The 17,244-nt window shown below is 41.3% G+C and overlaps 1 protein-coding gene across 1 annotated transcript in view; it reads right to left on the bottom strand.

Annotated features, from left to right (window-relative positions):
- The window catches only part of LOC140191366 (MAGUK p55 subfamily member 2-like), a 585,916-nt gene that overhangs the window by 304,592 nt on the left and 264,080 nt on the right, over positions 1 to 17,244 (bottom strand). Inside the window, exon 2 of the mRNA XM_072248711.1 lies at positions 12,660 to 12,788. Coding sequence (XP_072104812.1) covers positions 12,660 to 12,693 — 34 coding nt within the window. The 5' untranslated portion in view covers positions 12,694 to 12,788. The remainder of the gene's footprint in view (positions 1 to 12,659; positions 12,789 to 17,244) is intronic.

Genomic DNA, 17,244 nt, shown 5'->3' with positions numbered 1-17,244 from the left:
TTCCAGAGTTGCCGTATAGCAGTTAACTTCCGGTTAAGTTAGTTGTCTGAATACTTTTCGTTATTGTTGAGCAGAGTTTAATAAATGTTTATGTTTGTTTATAAAACTTGACTCAATTATATATTAATTATTGCTGGTCACGTGACATAGAAAACTGCCCAGCGGATTATCGGCACCCAACTGCCCACCATTGAGAACATCATCCATAAACGCTGCCTGGGCAGGGCGAGAAGTATTATCAAGGATGCATCTCACCCTAACCATGGACTTTTTGCTGTCCTCCCATCCAGCAGGCACTACATGAGCCTCCGTTCCCACACCAGCAGGCACAGGAAGAGCTTCTTCAATGAGGCTGTGACCCTGCTGAACCTCACATCACAGCACTAAGCAGTATTGCACCATATTTTATTGTCTCAGTACTTTTATATTTGTGTGCTGTAGCACTTACTTTTTATTCACAGTTATTTTGTAAATAACACTATTCTTTGCATTTCTGGTTAGATGCTAACTGCTTTCTTTGGCTTTGTATATGTACTTGGCACTATGACAATAAAGTTGAATCTAATCTAATCTAATCTAATCTAATCTTCATCATGAAAGACATTCCAGTTGTCGTCATCACAGCAGTGCTGTAGCATGGAGACTGATTGGTCGGACTAACAGTGGATGATTGTGTAGTGGAGGAGAGAGTTTAAAAGAAGCAAGCAGTTACAGTCAGTACATTTTGCACGCCACAGTCCTGAGGAGTCATTGGACTGTGTGTAGAGAGGGACAGCTTTAAAGAAGCAAGCTGGGGCAGTCAGCTCATTTTGCATGCCATAGTTGTGAGGAGTCACTGGATTGTGTAGAGGGAGAGTGAGTTTAAAAGAAGTGAGCAGGTGCAGTTGGCGCACTTTGCAGGCCACAGTTCCCAAGGAGGCATTGGATTCTGCAAAATTAGGCACTTGACAAGGAGAAATAAAAAGAATTTTGGTTTAAGTGGAGCAGCCATTGTGTGAGTGGGCTAGTGTTGGAGTGGGGAGTTGAGGCTTTAGCTCATCAAGACCAGCAAGGAGAGGTGTAGGCTGTAGATAGACTTTTTTTGTTATTTATTCTGTATTTCTTTCTAATTGCACACTTGGAGCAGTGGGGATGCCAGGCAGGATACTGGAATGTGCCTCTTGAGGGATGTGGGAAGGCAGGGGGACCTCCAGTGTCCTCGACGACTACAACTGTGAGAGGTGCATCCAGCTGCAGCTTCTAACAGACTGTGTTAAGGAGTTGAAGCTGGAAGAGATGAGGGAAATCTTAAATGGATTTTTTGCAACTGGAAGATGGAAACAGTCTATAGATGTGTCAGTACCTCCAGTTGAACTTTGTCTTTTTGTGTGTTTTCCCCCTAACCGTCAGTCTGTGGTTTTGTATTACCATGTGCACTTGTTTGTTTTCATGCCCCATGTGTTCCTGTTCCCACTCCTGCTCTACTCCGGCCCCTGTATTACTGAGTACTCCATCTCTCACCCGTTGCTCATTATTACCTGTATTGCTGCCACCTGTGTCTCATTGTGCTCCACCTATCATCTGCCTCTCTGTTTATTGCTCAGTGTATTTTAGTCCTGTGTTTTCACCTATGTTTAGCAAGATTGTGCCAGTGAGTTTTCCTGATTCTGATTTTTGGATTTCTCTTGATGTTTTGATCTCTCTCTGAACTTTGACACCGACTTTGTTTACACCTCTGGATTTGTTACCCGATAAATATCACAGTGTGCACAGTACTTGGTCTGCGATTGGGTCCCTGCTCCAGCGCCCTGACAAGATGTGAGGAACTGAAGCACTGAGATCATGGACCCTATACAGATTACAGAAGAGGAGTTGTTTGCTGTCCTGAGGCAAATTAGGGTGGATAAATCCTCAGGGCTTGACAAGGTGTTCCCTTGAACCTCTAAGAATAAACAAGAAATTATAAGCCAGTGAGCTTGACATCAGTCATGGGGGAGTTATTGTCAGGTATTCTAAGGGACTGATATATAAGTATTCGTATAGAGGGGGACCGATTAGGGATAGTCGACATGGCTTTGAGTGTGCTAAGTTGTGTCAAACCAATCATATGTGTTTTGAGGAAGTTACCAGGAAAGGTGATGAAGACAAGAACTTTAGAAAGGCATTTGACAAGGTCCTGCGTGGGAGGTTGGTCAAGCAGGTTCAGCTGCTTGGCATTCAAAAGGAGGTAGTAGATTGAATTAGACATTGGCTTTGTGGGAGAAGCCAGAGATTGGTAGTAGATGGTTATCTCTCTGACTGGAGGCCTGTGACTAGTCCATTGTCGATTCTTATCTAATCAATGATCTGGATGATAATGTGGTAAACTAGTTCAGCAAATTTGCAGATGACACCAAGATTGGGGGTGTAGTGGATAACGAGGGAGACTATCAAAGCTTGCAGTGGGATCTGGTCCAGTTGGAAAAGTGGCAGATGGAATTTATTGCAGACAAGTGTGAGGTGTTGCACTTTGGGTGGACCAACCAAGGTAGGTCTTACGCAGTGAATGGTAGGACACTAAGGAATGTAGTAGAAGGAAAAAGATCTGGAAATACAGGTACATAATTCATTGAAAGTGGTAGCACAGGTAGATAGGCTTGTAAAGAAAGCTTTTGGCACCTTGACCTTCATAAATCAATGTGTTCAGTACAGGAGTTGGGATGTTATGCTGAAATCATAGAAGGTATTGGTAAGGCTGAATTTGAAGTATTATGTGCAGATTTGGTCACCTACCTGCAGGAAAGCTGTAAATATGATTGAAAGAGTACAGCAAAAATTTACAAGAATGTTGCCGGGACTTGAGGACCTGCGTTACAGGGAAAGGTTGAAAATGTTAGAACTTTATTCCCTGGAAGATCGAGGGGAGATTTGATAGAAGCATACAAAATTATGAGGAGCATAGATAGAGTAAATGCAAGCAGGCTTTCCCACTGAGGTTGGCTGGGACTACAACTAGAGGTCATGGGTTAAGGGTGAAAGGTGAATTGTTTAAGGGGAACATGAGGGGGAACTTCTTCACTCAGAGGGTGGTGAGAGTGTGGAACAAGCTGGCAGCACAAGTGGTGGGTGTGAGGTTGGTTTCAAAATTTAAGAGAAATTTCGACAGGTACATGGATGGGAGGTGTATGATCCTGGTGCAGATTGATAGGACTAGGCAGATTAATGGTTCATCCCAGACTAGATCAGCCAAAGGACCTGCTTCTGTGTTGTTGTGTTCTCTGACTCAATGACTCTAAAATGCCAGAGGTACTCGGCAAGTCAGGCAGCATCTACGGAGGGGAATAAGACCAAAAACCAACAACAAGCCAGCTTCTCTGTGTATAGAACCATGCAGATGCCAGAGCAACGAAAGCACACCAGTGCCTCTACTTCATCAGGAGGCTAAGGAAATTTGGCAGGTCCCCTTTGATCTTCATCCATCCTGATATCTCACAAATTGGTATAGCAACTGCTCTACCAAGACCACACAAAACTGCAGAGGGTTCAGTACATCACAGAAACCAGCCTTCCCTCCATGGACTCTGCCTAAGACAGTTCTCGCTGTCTTACTAAAGCAGTCAATATAATCAAATACCCCACCCACCCCAGACAATCTCTCATCTCCCTGCTCCCATCAGGCAGAAGGTATAAAAGCCTGAAAGCACGTACCACCAGGCTGAAGGACAGCTTCATTTTCACTGTTTAAGATGATTGAACTGATGTCTTGCACAATAAGATGGATTCTTGACCTCAGAATCTACCTGGTTATAGCTTTGCACCTTATCAGCTGCCTACACTGCACTTTCTCTGCAACTGTAATACCATGTTCTGCATTCTGTAGTTGTTTTTTTTGTTTATGCTACCCAATTCAGTTCTGATACCCTAATCATGGTGCTGAGCTGGAGTCTATTTCCTGTCTGCTGAAAGTAGACCTTTAATAGACCTTTATGCCTTCTGAACATGGGATTTATTCAATAAGTAGGGAACTCTGAATTTGATTTTATTACCAATTTGTGTAAGTGGAAATGTTGGAAATAGCCCTTTTCCCTAAATTGAAAAATGTAGCCAGCATTATGCCAGCTCATAAAGGAAGATATGTGGGATTTCTAGAAAGACCTTGGATATTCAGTAATTTTCATTTGAACACAATTCTTTAGACTTAAAGTATATTATATGCTTTTGTTTTAAAGTTGCTCCTGCAACTCACAAAATCAGAGGGAAAACCCTAGTACTGTTTGTTATCCTCTAACCTAGTGTTCGCCAACCTTTTTAAGCCCAAGCCTTGTGCAGGCACCTGTGTGCATATGTGTGACGTGCGCATGCAAGTGCGTGACGTGCACATGGGTGTACATACCGATTTTTTCCTACAAATCGGTTTTGGCTTCATCTTCTTGATTCTGTTAAGTGAAACTACACTGTACACACATTGTTTCTACTTTATACAGGCTGTGTATTTATCATATCATTCCTGCTTTTACTATATGTTAGCGTTATTTTACATTTTATGTGTTATTTGGTATGATTTGGTAGGTTATTTTTTGGGTCTGGGAATGCTCAAAAATTTTTCCCATATAAATTAATGGTAATTGCTTCTTCACTTTACACCATTTCGGCTTGCGAGCGGTTTCACTGGAACGCTCTACCTTAGCGGAGGGCATATGGGACCAACCAATTTAGCCCAATATATAGGATGTCCCGACTAATACGGGACAGCTGGCAACCCTATTTCCCATTGACTAGGTACATACATAGAGTGGCCATCCTTAAACAAGCAATGGTGTCAGGAAGCAGGTACACAGAAATAAGAAAACAACCCATTAGTGCCAACAGGCTTTGTTGTAATGTGAGCATTATTAAGAGTAAGTTAATACTAATTAGGATATTGGAGCGGGGGGTTTTACTTCCGTTCTTTTTACTTCCAGTGTGCATTGTATATAGTTTCCCAGCCATGCCGTACGAGTTAGTGAAAGCCTCTGCATACGTATATCGGTTTTGCCGTTCTCGATAAAGTCGTTCTTTTGGGCATGAAATTGTCGGGTGGTCCTTTCCAAAGTAGAAATTACCACTATTATTGGCGACAAGGTGAACTGGTTTTATGGACGTGTTGGCGCGTTTCAAACAGGAGCTGCGCGGGGACAAGGAGCCTCAAGTTCAGATGGCTACATTTGGGACTATCGGTGAATTTCTGGAGCAGAACATGGACTGGCCGGAGTATGAGGAAAGGTTGGGACACTTTTTCTGTGCTAATGGAATTACTGAGGAGGCTAAGAAGCGCTCTTTTCTCCTGAGTGTGTGTGGGGCGAAGACTTACAAGCTAATAAGGAATTTAGCCACTCTGCGGAAACCGGGGGACATTCCATATGACGAACTGGTCAAGCTCGTGGGGAACCACTACAATCTGAAACCTTCTGTGATAGTCCAACGGTGTAAGTTTCACAGCCGCTTCTGGAAGCCAGGTCAGTCTGTGGCCAATTTCATGGCTGAGCTTCGGCAGCTGTCGGAGCATTGTGATTTCGGAGCGGTGTTGGATGACATGCTCCGTGACAGATTGGTATACGGCATTGATAATGACGAAATACAATGCCACCTGTTAGGGGAAACCCCACCGTTGATTTTCAAGAAAGCCTTAGAGATTGCCCAAGGCATGGAGATGACTGCTAATAATGTCAAGGATATCCAGAAAGGACATGGGGGGTCACAGTCGGCGGCAGTGCCCCAAGTCAGGAGGGAGACTGGTAAACAGGCAAAGCGGGTGGAATGTTTCCGGTGTGGAGGGACGCACTATGCAAACAAAGACACTGTCTGCCATGCTTGTAGCAAAAAGGGACATTTAGCTAAAAGATGCAGAAGTTCAAAGGGTAAGATTAAGCCTGGGCAGGGGAAAGCTCAACAGGATCAGGCAGCCACACACCACCTAAAAGAAGCAGATGAAGAGGCAGCGTGTGCCTACAACGTGTTTGGAATGGAAACAGATGAGGAACCACCTGAACCATATTATGCCACAGTCACTGTCAGGGGGAAGGACATTACGTTTGAGATTGATTCAGGGGCTACTGCATCGGTCATTAGTGAGGAGACCTACAGGAGGACATGGGGGTCCAACCTGCCTCCCATTAGACCGTCAAAGCTCAAACTCAGGACCCATACGGGACAGCCCATACCTCATTTAGGGGTGCTATATGTGGACATTTCAGCCGGGGGTCAGAAGGCTGAAGCCAGGCTGGTGATAGCTAAGGGCAGAGGGCCCAGTCTTTTGGGTCGCAATTTTTTTTCGCAAAATCCGGCTAAACTGGCATGAAATTAAGTATGCACACACGACGGAGGACGTTCTGCAGCGGTACAGTGACGTTTTCAGGGACGAGCTAGGAACACTGAAGGGCGTGACAGTGAAACTCCATGTCAACCCTGAGGCTACACCATGTTTTTTTAAGCCCAAGTCGGTGCTCTATGCCATGAAAGACAAAGTTGAGGAGGAGCTGGAATGCTTACAGAGGCTGGGCATTACTGAGCTCGTCCAGTTTTCAAGGTGGGCGGCTCCCATTGTTCCAGTTTTGAAGGCAGACAAAACGGTGAGGATATGTGGGGATTATAAGCTTACGGTGAATCAGGTTTCTAGGCTGGAGGAGTACCCATTGCCATGGGTGGATGACCTGTTTGTGACCTGTTTGGAACAATGGGAGCCGCCCACCTTGAAAACTGGACGAGCTCAGTAATGCCCAGCCTCTGTAAGCATTCCAGCTCCTCCTCAACTTTGTCTTTCATGGCATAGAGCACCGACTTGGGCTTAAAAAAACATGGTGTAGCCTCAGGGTTGACATGGAGTTTCACTGTCACGCCTTCAGTGTTCACAAAGCTGGACGTGAGCCACGCCTACCAACAGCTGCTGCTCGACGAGGATTCAAAGGAGTACGTCACAATTAATACGTCCAAGGGATTATTCAAGTACCATCACCTGGTGTTTGGAGTGGTGTCCAGCCCTGCCATTTTCCAAAGGACAATGGACACTTTGCTGCTGGGATTCCGCACGTAGCAGTGTACCTTGATGATATTTTGATCACGGGGGCTACAGAGGTGGAGCATCTGGCTAACTTAGAACGGGTGCTGAAGAGGCTCTCAGACGCAGGGTTGCGGTTGAAACGCGGAAAATGTGTGTTCCTGGCATCCAGTGTGACTTACCTGGGGCACAAGATCACAGCTGAGGGGCTTTGCCTGTGGAGGCCAATGTGAGAGCTATTAAGGAAGCCCCAAGCTCTAAGACTGTCACGGAACTCAGATCATTTTTGGGCATGGTGAATTATTATGGCAAGTTTCTTCCTGATCTCTCAAGGGTTTTGACCCCACTGTATAAGCTGCTTCACAATGACACTAAGTGGCAGTGGGGTGAAGAGCAGGAGCGAGCTTTCAAGGAAGTGAAAGAACTCCTCCACTCAGCGAAGCTGCTTGTTCACTATGACCCAGACAAGGAGATCACCCAGGCATGCGATGCCTCGCCCTATGGAGTCGGGGCAGTTCTCTCACATGTAATGGAGGACCGTTCAGAGAAGCCCTATTGGTTTTGCTTCACATAGCTGACAGCTGCTGAGAAGGGATATTCACAGCTAGACAAAGAAGGTCCGGCTATTGTTTTTGTAGTCAAATGCTTTCATCAGTACCTTTATGGACGCGTATTTACAATTTATACAGACCATAAACCACTGATGAGCCTGTTCAGTGAGACGAGATACATCCCACCGCTAGCCTCAGCCAGGATACAGCGTTGGGCTCTTACATTGTCAGCCTACCAGTATACTATAGTGTACAGAGCGGGTGGGGATAATGCAAATGCCGATGCACTGAGTCGACTACCTTTACCTGAGACACCTGTTACTACATATGTGCCTCCAGAGACAGTGTTTTCATTGGAGAGGTTGTCAGAGACACCTGTAAGGCGACCCAGATCAAGCAGTGGACAGAGAGGGACCCAGTCCTGTCCCAAGTCAAGACTTTTCTTTTACAAAGTTGGCCCAGAGTCGTGGAAGGAGAGGAACTGAGGCCTTATGCCAAACGCAAGACAGAACTCAGTCTGCAGGATGGCTGCATTTTCTGGGGGGCGAGGGTCATCGTGCCTCCCCCTGGCCGTTCACAGATTGTGGAGGAAATTCATGAGACTCATCCAGGAGTGTCCCGAATGAAAAGCCTTGCAAGATCCTATGTTTGGTGGCCAGGAATGGATCAAGATCTGGAGAACAAGGTAAAATCATGCACGTAATGTCAGACTAATCAGAATATGCCGCCACCAGCTCCTTTGCACCCATGGGAGTGGCCAGACCACCCCTGGTCTTGGCTACATTTGGACTTTGCTGGCCCTTTTATGGGGCAGATGATTCTTGTAATGGTAGATGCGCATTCTAAATGGATCGAAGCTCACATCATGAGCAACATCACAGCCCCCTCAACCATAGACAAACTCAGGCAAGTGTTTGCAGTCCCCGGGTTGCCTGACACCCTGGTCACTGATAATGGCCCAATATTCACCAGTGAACTGTTCAGTGAGTTCATACAGCAGAATGGCATTCATCACAGTCGGATGGCCTCTTTCCACCCAGCCTCCAATGGTTTGGCTGAGTGGGCTGTTCAGACAGTGAAGGAAGGCCTGAAGCGGATGACAGGAGACTCTCTTAGCATGCGACTTTCACGTTTCCTGTTTAAATACCGCCTCACGCCACAGACTACGACTGCCTGCACTCCAGCAGAGATGCTGATGGGGCGTAGGCCCAAGTTGAGATTGGACCTGCTGCACCCGGACATGAAGGCAAAAGTGGAGAGAAAGCAGGAAAAGCAGAAGAAGGGACATGATCAACATGCGCGAGAGAGACAGTTAAAACCGGATGACAATGTCTATGTGAGAAACAATCAGCAATGGCTGCCTGGGGTTATTCTTAAGCAGAGTGGTCCCCTCTCCTATGTTGTTAAGTTGACTGATGGGCGTGTTTTCCGCAGACATTAGGACCATGTGCACCTGCGTCATTATACAGGCTCAGAGGCAGACAGTTCCATGGAGTTTCCATTTGTGAGACAGACTACGGTGGAAGCATGTCCACCAGTGACTTTGCCAGAGGGCGAGACGCTGGCAGAGGGGTCGGGGTCCCTTGAGGAGGATGGACATTCTCATGCAGACACACAGACCCCTCTCATGCCCCCAAAACCAGATCCACCCAAAACACCCTCACCAGCGGTGCCTGCGGGGTCACCGGGGGTAGTGTGCAGATCAAAGCGCCCTCGTAAACCTCCTGACAGACTGAATCTTTGACGGGACAGTTTTTTTTTGTTGTTGTTAGATTGAATGTTGAATGTGTCATGTTTTCCAGATATTTTGTAAACTGATGCTGAGATACTGGTATAAGTTTTCAGGGGTACGCAAGTTAATAACACCACTGTTTTTATTTCCGAGTTTTTTACATTTGGGGAATGTTGGATTTTAAAGGGGAGGAAGTGTTGTAATGTGAGCATTATTAAAAGTAAGTTAATACTAATTAGGATTAGGTTTTACTTCCGTTCTTCTTACTTCCGGTTGTCATTGTATATAGTGCATCTGCCATGCCGTACGAGTTAGTGAAAACCTCTGTATATGTATATCGGTTTTGCCATTCTCAATAAAGTCATTCTTTTGGGTATGAAATTGTTGAGTGGTCCTTTCCAAAGTACAAGTTACCACAGGTTTCAACTCAAATGTACGGGTCTCAAACAATCCATTAGTATGAATGGGTCTCAACTCTCATGGAGATAGAAGCTTCCACCCTTTAAGCAGAAGTAATCCTCGGCACTAAAATTTCAAATGATATATCTTACACTATAAGATATGTGGATTATGTGGATATGTGGATACACTATAAGATATGTGGATACACTATAATATATGTAGTGGATTCCAGTTAATTGGGACATAATGGGCCCAGTACATTTTGACCCAATTAAGAGGCTGCCCCAATTATCCAAGGTTTCATGGAAATAGTTAAAAAGGTATTAAAAAAAGACATAGTACCATTTAAATTATTTATTTAAATGAAATACAAAACAAATTAGGACACTCTCAATATTACTACGATACTATAAAACTGTGTATTAGTTAGTTCCTAATAGTTAGCAACAGGGGAATTCAGTGTACACTGCCATGTCCTTTTGATGGACAGTAAATTAACAAAATCAGCACAGACACCTCATGTAGATAATGGACTGCCTTCATACTATACTATCAACGATTGCATCCTCCAAATCTTCATTTTCATTGTAACATTCGAAGTGATTGTTGATATCTTCAAGTTCTTTACAGTCCCTATCTTGTTGAAGAAGTGAAATAGTTTCATTTCCCTGACCATTTCAGGCATCTCCACGCCTGAGTGCTTAAAATTGCAGTAATTGCAGTGAGCAAAACAGTTCTGAATTGCCTTACTGATATTTCTCACCAGCTATCAGTGACAAAAATCACTGCTTTTTAAAGTAAGCATACTCAATGGATGCTATTTAAAAATGATATGCTCACAGCATGGTGTAATGTCTAATGACAATGCAAGTGCATGTATCTGACGCAAGTTAGAAACTGTTTGGCAACAGTCTCCTGTCCCAATTAAGAGGCACAGTGTCCCAAATAAATGAGGGAATCCCAGCTATTTTCTTAATTAGCTTTTGTTCTTTGAGAGTTGGTCCAAATAAGTGGCTGCCTCAATTAATCAATGCCCCAATTAACTAGAATCTGCTCTATTTTACTAAAACACCAGCAAGCATTTGACAAGACATTGTTGGCTTTATCTGCAATTCAGAAGATTGTACTTCACCCATGGTATTCATACATCTAAACTGGATCAGAGTTTATATTACTTTGATATTCCATTTTCTGAAACAAAATTGATGCAATGAAGTTATTTGGTAGCCAGCACCACATACATCTCGTGTGATCTTTGAATTTGATTCTCACAACTCAAAGACAGAACATGGTACTGCAAAGTTTTGCATTTCTGTGATCAGAACATTTCAGATTTTGAAGAATTATTTCAAAAGCTCCATGACTCCAAAAGCAAGAGCTTCCACCTGTCCCTATGAAGCGAACTCCAATTTTATTCTGGTGTTGCTTTATTAGTTTGTGTTTGTCCTGATGTATAAGGCAGCACAAAGTGCCCTGTCTAAATAACAGCAAATTACAAGAACAATTACCTTTGTAACTGCCAGCTGTAATGGTGAAAGTTTAATGAATTTCAAGTCATTAAATGGAAACTATTTGTTCATTTTCAAGTAAGGAAACTACTTAAAAATAACTATCAATTAATTAGAAAATGTTGTGATATCCGGCTTTCTCATAATTCTAACCATATCTATATTAACACAAAATTCTTGAACTACATAAACCTCTAGATAATAGCCAGAGATGCAACTAATCAATAGCAACAGATAAATGTAAACAAGATTTTGACAGTTTTACACTTGATTAGAGTTCTTTGAAACTGGCTCTATATCTCAGATGAACTGTTACCCATTGCATCAACATTAAAGTCTGCAAAATGAAGCAACTTGGCTCATGAGACTAGGATTTAGCGTTGCTGTAATTTACGGGTACAAGGAGATTAGAAAAATCAACGACCATGGTAACCATGGGGAACAATGGATCAGTGTACAAATGTTCCTTATGAATACTCCGTTAAGCAGACTTAGGCCTGGTCAGTTCTTGGCAAGGAGATTGACTGCCTGGAATATAACATGTGAATAGCTTGCCGTTTGAGGAAACAAATAATGCAACCTGCAGATGAAATCCAATAAAGATCTCAATCACATTATGTGCTAAACAAGCAAGAGTGAGAATGAAACAGGAATAAAGTTTTAAGTTATAATGACTAACTTTTGTTTTCTTAGTCCTCAAAGTTAAAATAAAAGACTACCAAATTAACAGCTCGTGGACTTGTTTGTGAGTCATTGCGACAAAAATAGTTTAAATTGGGTTAACTTTCTCCATTCTCCTCTAAGGAGCATGAAACCATTTCAATGTGAAGCATTTAACAAGTATAAACTACAGGTAGTTCTGTTCTAACAGGATAGTTACTTTCCTAAGAAACTTCTCATAGAAAAAACACATTATAACAGAACAGGCCACAGATGCCTTTAAATAACAAATATTAAATAGTTTTCCTGAACGTGATTGTGTTATAACCAATGTAGCCAACATATTGTAAATGACTTTTCCTAATGCATCAATCATGTTATAACTAATACACATTATAGCAGAACTACCCATGTGTGACAATAACAACATACATATCCAATTTTTGAATAATATGCACAGCAACAACATTTCGTACCGTTGACAATAACAAAATGCCTCCAGTCATTCCAGAGTAAGAAAATCAGGCAAAGAAGCAGCTAGTGAGTAAGCTAACTTGGTACTTAAGCCACTATGTCTATGCAAGCCATTAAGTACCCAGCTATATTAATCCTTGCTTTGCAGAACTCATTCTACAATGCCATAGCATTCAAGTGCTAATCTAAATATTTCTCAAACATTAGGATAATTGATTGCATTTATTTTCCCAAACAAGAGCCAGACCAACAGTTACAGTACCTGTATCCATAAATAAAGCTGATACATCAAAAACTCTGTAAAAGAACTCAGGTGGCACATAAGGCCTTGTACAACCCACCTGTATCGTCTGAATGAGCTGAAGCCACAGGCATGTTGGCACCCTTCCAGCAGAGGGAAAGGTTTTCTTGTCACCGTTAGAATGATGGCTTACGGCAGGTTATTTATGTTTTCTTTGCGCAATCAAAAGCTGGAAAAGAAAAATGAGTTTAAGTTGGTGAGCTAACATACTGTATATACACTGCAGTGCAAAGGCTCCTTCACCACTTTCTCAGCCAACACCACTGCCATCTGTACCATTCATTTCTCTTAGTCTACCCCCTGACACAGACAGGTCTGTAGTTCGCTCACCAGTTTTTGCAACATTAAGCATATTTAATTTCTAACTTAACTTATGCAAAACATCATCAATCTGAAACTTGAGCTTGTTTCTTTTTTTCCATAGGTGGTGCCTGATTCTGTTTTCAGTATTTCAATCTTTTGTGTTGGTCATTTTTGGAGGACAATCTGATTTAATCTCTAGTAAAAAAGCTGAATTTTGCCTTATTTTAGGTAGCTTCAATGCTGTTGATTTATTTCAAGTCTCTCATTACAGTAAGTCACATTAAAGTGAAATAAATCCAGATGGTATAATTATCATGCATTTCATGTTTTGCATTATATCCAAATATTTCCAGACTGCAAGCAGCTAAATGGTCCATCTGTGACAAACACATTCTGTACACTTAGCTCCAATTAATATTTGCATTTCATCAGAAAAATTACATATAACATTATCATATTTAAAGGAAAATAAAAATAATCTCACTCAACAACACCCCCTAGTGATTGCAGTAAATATAATGTCAATATTTCAAAAAAAAAATCACTAGCTAGAGATCACTGTTGGTTCACCCTGATTTTGTTTCTTCATTTTTTGGAAGGGTTAAGGAAAATTGGGTATTTTTACTTTACAGGAGATCTTATATTCCACTGGAATGAATTAAAAAATCTGCACCAATGGAATGCACATTTCCACTTCCGCAAAGTGAAACTAAATCATGGGCAATAGTAATCATAACTACAGATGAGCTTAATCAGTTCCTTGCCAAAACCTCTTGCTCTTTCACGTGTTGGTAGACACATTATGTTTTATCACACCATTTCTGCAAGCATGTTTACTTGCCTGGTCTTTCTCTCCAGAACCCCACAAACAATTGGCATCAATCAGTACTGTACTTGAGTATTTGGAACCCATGTATGATGTTTTTAAAGCAGAATACATAAAAATGGCTGATACTTATTTGCCTGTAGAGAAAGCTATTGGTGGGAAAACTAAAATCCTATTTTCCTTGCAGGCTTTGCAATGTTTTGTTTTGTCTTAATGGTTAAGACCACAAAATATTCAAGCCCTATTTATAACGGATAATTAACAAAGAGTTTATGTTCAGAACAGGGAACTAAAATTCTGGTGAGAGAGAACTAGTGTTAAAAAATGATTGTGACATTAGCTCATAAGTGTATTTTAAAATATACTAACAGATGGGGTTGGCTTTTTATATACTGCTATTACTGAGTTAGGCAGTACAGTCAAATTTGACATAGTGCTAGTGTTGTTGTACGACCTGCAAATAAGTTTTTGGAGAGAAGATTATGGAGAAGAATAATTATCTGAGCTCATCTCTGCCAATATGGTCCAGACATTTGATGAAATGACTTCTTAAAATAACTACAGATGTCCTTAATGGAGTGTTGCATGATGGGAGATACGAAAAAATGGAAACCAATGTTTGATCTTAAGGATCACAAGTAGACCAGGAAAAGGGACAAAAGAGAATGCAGATGCTGGAAACTGGAACAAAAAAAAAACTGCTGGAGGCACTCAGAGAATCAAGCAACACTGGTAGAGGCAAAAGGATAGTTGGCATTTTTGGCAAAGGTAGGCCCTGATGCATTTTTCTCCACAAATGTTGCTCGCGGAGTTCTTCCAGCAGTTTACTTTTTGTTAGAAATCAGGAGAAGATCAAGCAACCTTATGGTGAATGACGTGTTTAGAAAGAAAACAGTTTGTTCTAAATATTTTCAGTATGAGAAGTAGCTAAAAGCTGGCTCTTCACTGAAAATTATAGAAAGGAACCTCAGTTCAATATAATGAATTACATGCAATACATTTTTGTCAAATTATCAATTTCTAATTGAAAATAACCACCAATTCTAAATAACTTGCTTTGCATGCACTTGCCTTGTTTTCCCAAGAAACAGTACTATTAACCTACCTCTTACACCAAATTTTAACTATTGTCAAGGCTCAAGTAATGGAGAATGGATTATTTTAGCTCTTATGATGACGTCATCAAGCTTTAAGATACAGCTGGTTCATATGTTAAAACCATCCCTCACATCTGCTTCAGCATAATGTGAGCTCACTATCAGTAAGATTTAATACTTCCATTTTTTGCCCCAGCCAACTATTTCACTTAGAAGGATCATGAAAATTCAGCAGTGTACTTCACTGAATTTTGGACAGCAATGGGCAGTAGACAAACCTACTTATTAGCTTTACAGGAGAACTTGCACTCGATTGGGATGACCTAATCTTGACCTCCATCCATGCTATTTTTAAACCTTATGATTGAATATTAACTGAATATTTTATTGAATTTCTTGTCAAGCGTTAGTACATTTATGAAATTGAAATCATTTTCAGTTAAGGGTTTGAAATATAGCAAGTTAAAAGCTAGAAATGTTACTCAGCAAGGTCAATTAAGCAACAACCCATACACAGTGAGCATGTGATTGACTTATCCTTCCAACCTGCCCCACAAGAGTTCCTCTAATGCCAGGGTTGAAACTCTTTAGCTACAGAGGGTGGGAAAGCTTCCTAACAGAACATAGCAGAGCTCCAACAAGCCACCCTGTTTATATCATTTTACAGATCAGATCACAAACGTCATTTTTATGTGCCATTTGCTCGAACTTTAATGAAATAACCAGTGAAGCACAGCAAGACCTTAATGCCTTTAAGGCGATAAAAGCTGAAAGGACGTCATTGGTAGCTTCATTATCATTTTAAATATAATGTTACATGTTGAGAAGTTCTGAAGTTCACCCAGTGTTTCTTAAATTGTGGCAGCATATTAAAACCTAAATGATATACACCTGCTTTTAGGATAAGAACTTTGAGCTGTTCGCAGAGAGATATACGTATGATCTTACAATTTACAAACGTAGGTCCAAAGGGAAACTTTCAATCACTCACATCAGAACATCAAATAGACTTTTTTTTTTTGCAAATAGCTTTCACATTAATCCTTCACTGTCAGATGTGGTAACATAAAACAATACATTATTAGATAGATTTGAAGAACTAAATTCTGGATCTAAGTGTTGTACAAGTGGAAAGACATTTAATTATTGGCGGAGTGCTCAGCTATTCCAACTGTACCACAGAAAAAATAATGGGAAGTCCTAAGATATCAAAAAGATCTGAGAATGAAAACATTATACAATAATCATGTGTAAATATTATCTAGAAAATTAGTTTATTGTTTTATAACATCAATGAGCTCAATGCCAAGTTTAATGTAGTGTCTTTTTAAGAGAGAACTTACTTTCTTTTACAATTCTAACCTATACTTTTGTGGAGAATTCAAAACCAACCAGAATTTTACAGGCCAGTTCACTGTTCAGGAACAAATTAGATGGAATTCAGTACTTCCCTGTTTCCACTGAGTCAATGAGGATTTTTAAAAATTTAAAGCATATTTAAAAGGAGGATATACCCACTACCTTCTAGCACAGGAAAGCTCTACCTTGGCAGAGCAAATTCAAAACTGATTAACGTTAATCTTCCAACAGAACCATTTTATAACTGACTTACTAGCCACAAATACTAACCCTTGAATAAATGAAAAACTGATCACAGTGATGCAATCTGTGCTGTTCCATAAGAGGTAGAAGCACACTGGAGAATATCTTACATCCACAGTTTTTCAGACATTACAAAAGTAACCCAAAGAAATCACAATGTTCTCTGTCAAAGGATGGAATCCAAAAAAAAAATCAGATGCACCTACTTAGAATATTTGCAACCTCTGTCATGGAAGAAATTACAAGACAGACATAGAGGAAAAGATTCAAGCAGGTGCTAAATGTCTCCTTGCAGAAATACAACATCCTTACTGTCTCCAGGGGATCTTTAGCCCATGACTGCGGAAAATGAAGGAAGAGTATTGGTATGGTGTGCAGAGCCTTAAGTCCATGCATCAGGAGCACAAAGAAGCCCTGCGTAAACAGTTGAAGGAGCACATAACCTCTCAAACTACCCACCTGCCCGCTCAGTCAACCACCAACTGCCCCATCTATGGAAGAATTTATGGTTCCCAAATTGACAAAAGTGGAAAAGTCATCATGAAAGAATGCTGGCACTAATGCAACAAGTTACTACTGTGGAGTGTAAAGGTTTCTCTTTTATGTTAACTGCTAAGGCTAATAAAATGGCTTCTCTGTAGTAGTGTAATAAAATGGCTTCTCTGTAATGTTAACTGCTGAGGTAATGGGTTCTCTGTAGCAGCATGTTTGGGTTATAGGTACAGATAATAGGATTTTGGAATTCAGTTGCTAACCAATGGGCAAGATGTTATTCTTTCTTGTTTGTGTGAAAGCTG

Source organism: Mobula birostris, chromosome X (assembly GCF_030028105.1).
Source record: "Mobula birostris isolate sMobBir1 chromosome X, sMobBir1.hap1, whole genome shotgun sequence".
In the NCBI taxonomy this organism is placed as follows: Eukaryota; Metazoa; Chordata; class Chondrichthyes; order Myliobatiformes; family Myliobatidae; genus Mobula; species Mobula birostris.
Note: the sequence above shows the minus strand (reverse complement) of the source record. Positions and strands in the feature narration are given on the sequence as shown.